The following is a 9721-nucleotide window of genomic DNA, read 5'->3' on the forward strand; positions in this document are numbered from 1 at the left end:
GTCTCTTGGAGGAACATCCGACTCCAGGCAGCAATTCCGGACCATCTTCCATCTGCCACTAATAATGGTGCCATATTCATCCCTCACAGGGACTAGCTCAGTCCTGGCAGCCCACTTAAAGAAGGTCTTCAAAGATCCAAGCCAAGTCGGGTAGGGCATGTGGTGGTGACTCTGGCCCCAAACCTCCGGCCAAGTTTGACAGTTAAGCCTGAGGCCCCACCTAGAATGTAACTCACACTCTGCCTGGCCACAGGAACCCATAGAAAGCCTTGGTTCTTCAAGGCAGGGATGGCCCATGGCTATTATGAAAGGTTGGCAGATGGCAAAGGACACGGAAGAGGGGTGATCAGGATCCAGAGATGGATGCCCAGGTCAGGTCCAAAGGCAGCTTGGGGTCCACCCTGGCAGGAGCAGGGAATGTGGCCTGGAGCAAGTCAGGCAGGCCCCATGACGACTGTCAAGAGCAATTTTCCTCCTGAGAAGCTGCCCATGTGCCTCCCCAGGGATGTGGATCTTGGGATAAAGGAGGACCACTAGTAGACACCAGGTTTCAACACATCATCAGGTCACATGGCTGAGTGGCTTCCATGTTCTGGTGACAGGGTGTTGGGAATGTACCCTGACATTCCCTGTTAGGTGCTCTAGGATGATACTGCCACTCAGCTCTGTTATCCAGGAAAAGAGGACATGAGAAGGGACAGCAGGAACTGGAGATGCTGGGATGCATTCAACACAAACCTCGGGCCCTGTTGTTTTAAATAAGAAATTTATTGCAAATATAGAAATTGATTCTCTCCATACAGGAATCTCCAAGGTGAGGAAAACGATTTCGTGCCATTCGGTTTAAAACAGGAAAATTAGAGGGAGAGGCGAATGGAGGGAAGAGAAATAAATGAAGTTACCCCCTAAAAGAAGAAAAGGAGAGGGCCCAAGGCCCCCCAGGAGGGGGACAAGTTCCGTACACAGCAAGGGGTCACAGGTTCAGAGTCCAGGCCCCCCTCCAGCCCAGCTCTGCAGGGCTCAAACCAGGTGCCAGGCCGCCATGCCCCTGGGGGCTGGCAGCTCCTGAGGAGGGTCCAGGGAAGGGGGATGTGGGAAGCAGGGAGGAGAGGTGGCCATCACCGCCTGGACCTCCACCTCAGCCCTGTGCTTGACTGGCAGAAGAGGGTAGGAGGAAAAGGAGGCCACCCTTGGGAACACCTCTATTCTCCCTGCTGTTCAGCAGGGGCAGCTGGTATCTGGGCAGGGGCACTAAGGCTAGTGAGGGGGGGGAGAGATTGTTTCTTAGAAGTGGGTGTAGGGCACGTGATATGAGCATGGGGCCTAGGGGAAGGTCCCCTTGTCCTGGGGCAGAGGGGATCCCAGAGAGCAAGCCTTGTCAAGAGGGATAAACGTTAAGGGGGTGAGGTCACTCTACTTACTGGTAGCTAGACACTTCAGATCCCCTCTACCTTGTCCCACCCACCCACACCCTGGAGAGAAGGTTCCCAGCCTTGTCAGGACCTGCTAGGGCAGGGTGATAGGACAGCTAGGGAAGAGGCTGGGGGACAGCTGGGAGGTCCCACACCTCTCCCTCCTTGCTCATTTTCTAAGCGGTGGTTCTTGCCATGCAGAGCTCGGTTGCCTGTCTTCTTTGAAGAGACAAGAGGCCACCTGGTCCCCTATGCCCATCACGGCAAGGAAGCCCCCATCTGCTTCCCTGTAGTTTCAGCTCCTCATGAACTGGTAGGATGAGAGGGCTGTCACCTCTGTCCCTATCTGTCTCCCCCTAGACCCCTACCCCGGGCCTGTCTAGAGGTTTCCCATTCCCTGTACTTCTGCCCAATATCAACTCATTAAATTTTCTGAACTGTGAGCAAATGCCATTTCTAATCAGGAACATGGAGAAGGGCCATGGGCTAGCCCCAGACATCAGCACCGTCAATGGCTGCCTCTCCTCCCTGCACTGTCCGGGTGCTCCTAAAAGGGCTTTCCCTGGCCACCTCCCTAGACAGGCCGTCCAGCCCTGCATAGGTTTTGTTTTGTTCCAGAGCTTTCTGCTCTGTACTCAAGAGGGAGTGTCTCAGAATTGAAGGGCCATTGGTGACAGGGGACCTTTCCACAGACTCCAGAACCTGGTCCAGGCTCCCTGAACCTGCTAAGACTAAGCGTTTTTCCATCTGACTCAAGCTTATTTTGGGAAGGCCACACACTCCCACTAAGGAGGCCTCATGGGCTGTTCTTTACCAGGACAGGAAAGCCCAGTTGTGACCTCCTACCCACATGTCCCCCAGATGACTCCATGAAGCCCCTGGGTTCCTTTCCTTGTGCCCCTAATCATGGCCTGCCCCAAGTCTCAGACCCAGAACTCATAAAGCCAGGGACTTCACTTGGCTCCGGGGTGTAAGAATCCATTTTTCATTTTGTGACAATTGTACTTCTGCCCAGGGACAAGCCATTTTAGATAGTACATAGGACGAGCCAGGAGGAAACTCCTAGGGCCTACCCCTAGAGGACTGGCCAGGTCAACTGGAGAACCTGTCCAGTGGAGGTACGTATGTCTTGGACCCTTGCCCTGTCTCAAAGGTCTCTGTGGCCTGGTCCCCCTCTGTTGAAATGGATCCTCTCTTTAACATCCCCCTGAAGTGGCATCTGAGGTTTTATAAGTTACCTTCAACCAAAAATGATGGCCAAACAGATAGGGACAGAGCCCACTCCGCTGTGGGGAGTCTCCCTGGGCATGATTAAAGCCCACTCCCCTCCTGCAGGACCCCGAGCCACTCTATTGAGGCTCCAAGCTCTTAGTATCCTGTGCTCAGTGTGAGAGCCTCTCCATCCCATGAGGCTGGCCAGGTGCCTCTTTGGAGGGCCCCAGTTTTGCTTCCAGATGGAAACAGGCCTGTGGGGATCCTTCCACAGCCTCTCCCACAAGAATGTGGCCTTGAGAACACTCTCAGGCTGCTTTCCCCAGTGGAGAGGAGGGAGGACAAGCAGAGGTGGTACAGGACAGAGATGGCAAGGGGGAAGCAGTAGCTGTAAAACTGGAGGAAGGCAGGCAGCACTTGTGGGCCCAATGCCCAGAAAGATGGGAGAAGGGTCTGGGGCAGGGCTAGGTTGGCGGCACCTGTTTTGGGTCTTCTGCAGAGCTGGCCCTCCCTGGGTTTCAAGAGCTGCTCGGATCACACAGAGGGACTGGGGGTGGGGGCGGGGAGTCTGGACAAACTGGCACATACACGACAGATGTTTGCTCAGAAAAATACAGTAAAATCGTCATGCAAAGATAACAGGGGTCTGCTTCCTCACGCCCCCCAGCCTCTCGGCCTGCCTGCTGTTCTCAGGGTGGTGGGTTTAGGGTAGGGTGAGGGGCAGGTTGGTAGCTAGGGAAGCTTTGCTCTTCACATCCAGGCTGGCCTGTCCCCTCCTCTCCCCAGAACAGTCTTTTTTTTTTTTCTTTATTTTATTTATTTATTTATTTTTTTTGCAAATGTCACCCCTGAGTGAGCCCTGGGCTCAGCCCATCCCGAAATTGATGTGATGGAGGTGTTCGGTCAAGTCTCCCCACCCCCAAGGAGAGCCCCAGCACTCCTGGTCAGAGCCCTCACAGATCAAGTGAGACGTCTCTCTCCCATCCTCCTCCTCACCCCACAGTCACTCTCCAATCTCATGAAACCCAAGAGAGCAACAGGAATGAAGGGCCTCTGGAAGTTGGGGTCGAGCTGAGAAGGCTCCTCCCTATGTCAATGGGAAAGCTAAAGAGCACACAGGCAGGGGGCAGAACTGCCCAGTACAGCTGCCCCAATGCCCCACAGGCCCACTGCCTACTCAAAGGCAAAGGACAATGCCTTAGTCTAGTCTTGGGACTCCAGAACAGCCTCCAGAGCTTGTCCCCAGAAGCTCCTGGCTCTTGAGAAGGCTGCTGTCTGGCCAGGCCTCCTTTACCCCTCTCTGCCACCACCCACACTGAGAGGACTCCGAAGCCCAACGGTTGGTCAGTTGGTCGCTCTGGGCACCAACTGCCAGGCTCTGGGTTGCCATGGCAACGAACTAGCTAGGGAAGGGGAGGGGCCAGGAACCTGGCCTGCTCCCTGACCAGGGCAGTAGGAGGCACCTCACTGTTTGTGCTTTGATTGGTGTTGGGAGTGGGTCAGAAAGAGGACTGTGGCCATTTCCATGGAAACATGGGACCCCCCCTTCAAGCCAGGGGATAAGACAGGGTAGGGTGGGGCAGATGCCCTCCTGGGCAGGCCAAGATGCTGCACACAGCAGGAACCAGGCAAGTGGGGTGCAGGGTGCAGGGAGGGATCCCCACATCATCTCCACACTGGCCCCAGACCTCATCATTCACTGTTGCTTCTCTGTGGTGGGTAGGAATCCCAGAGATCCAGAGAAACTAGGGGCTGTGGCATGGGGGGCCTACACCTGAGAAACCAGTGGGGAGCGGGTCTACCCACCACCCCACACTCAGGCAGCTCCCCAGGGCTACTTGGAAGACACTTGAAGGGGGCTGGTGGCACCCTTTGCCTCTGCTTCTGTCTAGTCAGCAGGACATTGCTTACGTTTGGCCACCCAGGGCTAGGGACCATAGCCTTTCACCTTGTAGATGCCCATGGACTTTCTAAAGAAGAAAAGCACCCGCCTGCTTCAGTCCCTAGACCCCTGAGACCACAACTTTGGAAGGAATAGCAGATGAAGGGGACAGAGCCCAGAGGAGCAGCTGGAGGCGGGGCCAGCACTGGGCCAGGAAGCTGGGAGACAGAGCTGTAATCTGTTGGGTGAGAGACCCCTGGGGCTTCTTTTCCTCTCTCTGGGCCATCCATAGTGGGCAGAGAGGATGCCCAATGTCCACATGTTGCCAAATCTCCAAGGGAAATGTTCCCCAGCTTGGAGGATAGCCTCCCTGAACGGGAGGCCTATGGTTTGCTTCTACCCAAATCTCTTTTGCCACCAAACTCGCCTGAGTCTCAGGCCTCACACCCTCTCTGGCCTCTTTCCCAGCCCAGCAAGTCCCTTGGGCAGCACAGTACAGACAACTGGTGTCAGTAGCAGGTTGTAAACTTTAAGGAAAATGTTTGTTTTCCTGTCCGTTATTATTGGGTGTTGGTTACTTCACAGTCAGGTGGTGGTCAAGTGTGTGTGTGTGGGTGCATGTGTGCGGGTGTGCATGTGCGTCCACTCCTAGGCCCGGGCCCCTTGGCCCCAGGCTCCTTGGCCTGTCCCCCGCCTCCCGGCCACCCTATTGGGGGGCCCTTCCCCCCAAGTACCCCTGCCCTCCTCCCCATCACCTCACCGGTGGGGGAGGAGAGGGTCACAGCTTCTGCTGGGCTGAGACCCCCTTCCAGTAATCAAGGATGTCATGCAGGTCCTCATCCTTGGCGAACTGGACCTTCTTGCGCAGGGCATGGCCGGCAGCCATGTACACTTCCTCGCGATGGTGCTTCTTGTAGGGCCGGAAGCGCTCCCAGATCTTATGTGTGCTCTCAGACGAGTACTCAGGGCTTGAGGAATACCCTGAGTAGTAATGTCTGGGGGAGAGCTGCGAATAGGTTGAGTCTCGCTTAGAGCGGGTCAGCGGCTTGAGGAAGGACACGCGCTGGCTCAGGCTGTCAGCGCCCTCCTCATAGTAGAGAGCGGGGAAACTATGCCGGTGCTCGCTGCAGTGGTAGGCCGGCTTCACCTCCAGGTGGTGAATGCCACCACCCCCCGCACTGCTTCCACTGCTGCCCGTGGGCACCAGTGGAAGCCGGTCCAGTGGGCTGTTGAGGGGGCTGCCTTTCTCGATGTACTTGGAGTCGCTCTTGGCCAGTCCTGTGGGGGTTGGGTGGTCTGGCACATCCAGACTGAAGACCTTGGCGCTCTTGATGGAGCCACTGGACGACACACTGCAGGTCTTGCGGGTCACTGCAGCGTCGGCGCTCAGCTGGCGCTGCAGCGGGTGGTGGGAGCTCTCCTTGTAGGGGGGTGACAGGAAGCTGGGCCGCTCCAGCGCCCCAGGAGTGGCAGCTGAGGAGGCAGCAGGAGCCGCAGGGAGGGACTGGCACTCAAAGGCCAGATCAGAGTCCCCACCTCCGCCACTGCCACCCCCAAGGAAAGAGGCCGAATCCAGCTTGAGGGCATCGATGCAGTTGTTAATAATCTGGTTGACCTTGTCCACTTCCTTGGCAATGGTAGAGATCTCAGCAGCTGAGCCCTGGCCATTTTCGACTTCCGGGAGCTCATCCTCAGGCCGGGCCAGGCTGTTGTCCCCTGCAGCACCTGTGCGCACCTCAATATAGTTGCCTTTGGTAGCCACCTTGGGTGTGTCTAGCCCGGCCTCCAGACCCTTGGAGGTGGGCAGTTTCTCCCCGATCATGGAGGGAATAGAGGACATTCTGGCCACAGGCAGTACTGGTGGCTCGGCTAGCTTCTGTGCAGCATGCACTATGGAACCAGCATCCACATCAGCGCCATAGCGCATCTCTAAGATGGTCTTCTTGACACTGACGGACTTCTGCTTCTCCTCTTGCATGCGCCGCTTGCGCAGGCAGTAGTAGACAGCCCCCAGCACGATGACCATGCCAAATAGGCAGCCCAGGATGGTCATGATGTAGTGTGTGGTGGTGGAGGTGCTAGGGGCCAGATCCCCAGGCACGGAGTCCCGAGTGGTGAAGGTCAGACAGGTGTGGTTGAAGCGGCGGCTGTTGCGCAGTGAGGTGACACAGAAGGTGTACTCAGTGTGCGCTCGCAGCTTGTCCAGTGTCACAATCTCTTTCTTGTTCTTGAGTGTCATGACGTCGGAGAAGTAGCTATTGTTGTACTGGACCAGCACATACATCTTGCTGTAAGGGTGTGGGATGATGACAATCAGGGTGGCCGAGGTGAAGGTGACTTGGTGCAACTTGATGGCCGGTCCAGCAGACGCATCCGTGGTGGACGAGGCCGGAGGCTCCACTGAGAGGATCTCGTCAGGATTGAAGCCCGAGTTCTCGTCAGGCTCCCTCTGCGCATCCGTGGAATAGGGTGTGGGGTGACTCACAGGCCGGGCAGGCATTGAGCCGTTGCGGCACTTGGCCTGCAGGACAGTAATGGCATTGAGGCTGTGGTAAGGTCGGGGCACGAGCAGTGGGTAACCGGCAAACTCCCTAGGTGACTCACACTGCAGGCGGTCGTAGTTCTTGGTGACGTTGTTAAAGACCACAAGCCAGGCTAGGAAGCCGAAGAGGTCACACTCACAGTTAAAGGGGTTGCCGGCCAGCTCACACACCATCAGACTGGCCAGGCTGGCGAAGGTCGCGCCATCCAGACGGCTGAGGCGGTTGGAGGACAGGTCGATGCTGATGAGGCTGGGGCACTCTGAGAAGGCGGTGGGCGTCACCACCTCAATGAGGTTGTGCTGCACAAAGAGGAACTGCAGGCGGCTCATGCCACGCAGCATGCCCTCAGTCAGGTTGCTGAGCCGGTTGTAGCCCAGCTGCAGGACCTGCAGGCTCGTCTGGCCCAGGAAGGCACCATCCTCAATATAGGAAATCTCGTTCTTGGTGAGGTTGAGGTCCGTGAGGTTCCCGAAGCGATTGAGTGAGGAGTAGAGCACAGCTTTGAGCTTATTCTCATTGAGCCGCAGGTCGTGCACAGTGCTATTGATGTGCTGGGGGATGGTCTCATAAGGTGGCTGGTTCTGGCTGCAGATGGCCAACCACACGTAGCCCTTGTCCCCCTCGATGAGCCAGCAGTCGGCGTGCACAGCGCCTGGCTGGAACACGCACAGCAGGGCTGCTGCACACAGCCCCAGGCGCAGCATGGCCCGGGCTTTGGCCCCTTAGAGGGCCAGCTTGGGTAAAGGGCCGGAGCACAGAGGGATCTAGCAGCCAGAGGCTGGGGCTGGTAGCACAGTCCTCCCCGGAGCCATCACCATCTTGGGGGTGACCCCCAGCACAGGGGTCTTGGGCAGGATGGGCAGGACGGGCAGAACAGACACAGCTGGCACCTGCTGCTCTGAAGGGCAAAGAGCAGGTAGTGGGCGTTGTTGTGACTCCAGGTTCCCGCTGGAAAGGTATGCAGGGTTTCAGGCGTTGATGTCTTCCTCTTCCTCCTCTTCCTTCCCTTTCCCCTTGGGTTCCAGGCTCAGACCTTCAAGCAGTTCCCACAGGAAGCAGGAGTGCAACACTGAGGGGTGCTGAGTGAGATGGAGACAGGAAGAAGCCCATCTGTTCCTGTAAGGTAGCGTCAAAAGACAGTGACAGATTAGTGTGAGGGCCTGGACCCACCCCTTCAGGGTCCAGTGTAGGCCCCCATCCCTCTTTTATACACTTTTAGAACCAGGGGCTCCGTGACAGCAAGGACCCCTTGGCCCCTGTTTCCATAAAGCAAAAGACGGCTGGGGTGGCAAGGCTCCCAGGAGATATCAGGAGTCCCCGTGTGGGTAGGGGTGGTCTGGGCACCAAGACAGAGGAGGAAGACTGGAGAGGACTATGTGGGCACACGTGCATGGACACCCACCCTCCAGGGCACACCCGACACACAGTGTCCACGTGCAACGGCTGGCCTGTAAAAGTCTATGAAACCAAAGCTGCATGGGCTGCACATGGGAGGGACACACACACACACACACGTGCGCACACACACACACACACCCTCCCTACCATCTGTGTACATGACAGACATGTCCACACATCCAAGTGGGCACCCCCCAAATCCGGATAAGAATTAAGAAGCCCAGTGAAATGCCTCGTTCTCCGTGCCCCAAGATAAATAATTCATTTGTTGTGTAACTGCTCTTGTTCCAAAAATAATTCCCTTGTCTCAGCTTCCATGGGGGAGGGGAGCAGAACAGGCTGGCAGTGGGCCTCCCTTGTGGTGGGGGTGTGTAAGGGCCAGGGTCTCTGCAGAAGGAAGGCTGGTGCTGTGGGCAGAACTAAGCCAGAGGAGGAGGGGCAAGAGTAAGGGACTCTACCCCACTCTCTAGCAGAGGAGGGCACATGAATCAATCACAAAGGGGGTTCTTCGGGACTTGGGACCACCTCATATCCCCTTCTGGAGTCAGAAGATCAGAGAAGGACGAGGCTTTGCACCAAGTAACGTAGTAAAGCTGGGCCAGGATCAAGGTTCCTAAGACACTGACAGTCATCATAGAGTCAGGAGGCAAGGGCCCCTGTCTGCACAGATGGATGAACGGACGGAGGAGCTGGGTAAACCGCACTCTTAGCTGTTGTACTTATGTGGTGCCAGGGAAGCCAGCCCTTTCCTGGGCCATTTGATGGGAAGTGTCAAGGTGCGATCTGGCTGCTCCTCCTGAGACACAGAAGACTGAGTAGCAGCAGGGGGTCACAGCCCACAGCCCATCTGATTCATCCTTCACTTTCCACCAGGAGACAACCAAGCCCCAGACCCCTGGGGAGAGTTGGCTGAGTACCAGGCAAGCTGCACACAGCCCAACCTGGCTTCAGCTCACACCCTGCACTCTTTCTCCAGAAACTGCGAAGGCCCTAGACAGCTGCATTCCAGCAAGGACAAAAGATGGTCAAAAGAGAAATCCACATTTGTTCTGGAAAGCCAGAACAGTGTCCACAAGAGCCACCTCCACCTCCTGCTCCTCCCCCAGGGAGACTCTAGGAAAGAGAGTGCTTTGAAAAAAAAAGAATGTCTAGACTTTGTGTTAAAGTGAAGCCAATTTAAAGCTGTGAGCAACAGAGGGGAAAGGGAGGGAGGCATGAGAACGCACCCAGAGGAGGCTCCTGTGTCAGTCAGTGCACACTGAAGAGCCAGCTGA

At 56.5% G+C, this 9721-nt stretch overlaps 1 protein-coding gene across 1 annotated transcript; it reads right to left on the reverse strand.

Annotated features, from left to right (window-relative positions):
• Positions 1-755: 755 nt before the first annotated feature.
• Positions 756-8166, reverse strand: Elfn2 (extracellular leucine rich repeat and fibronectin type III domain containing 2). Its single transcript, XM_028784584.1, has one exon. The coding sequence runs from the start codon at positions 7751-7753 to the stop codon at positions 5285-5287; it is 2469 nt and encodes an 822-aa protein (XP_028640417.1). The 5' UTR covers positions 7754-8166; the 3' UTR covers positions 756-5284.
• Positions 8167-9721: the final 1555 nt, after the last annotated feature.

Source organism: Grammomys surdaster, unplaced genomic scaffold (assembly GCF_004785775.1).
Source record: "Grammomys surdaster isolate TR1022 unplaced genomic scaffold, NIH_TR_1.0 124439, whole genome shotgun sequence".
In the NCBI taxonomy this organism is placed as follows: domain Eukaryota; kingdom Metazoa; phylum Chordata; class Mammalia; order Rodentia; family Muridae; genus Grammomys; species Grammomys surdaster.

Excerpts from the sequence above, each read along its gene's own strand:
- Elfn2 (XM_028784584.1), bottom strand. The coding sequence starts at position 7,753 with ATGCTGCGCCTGGGGCTGTGTGCAGCAGCCCTGCTGTGCGTGTTCCAG.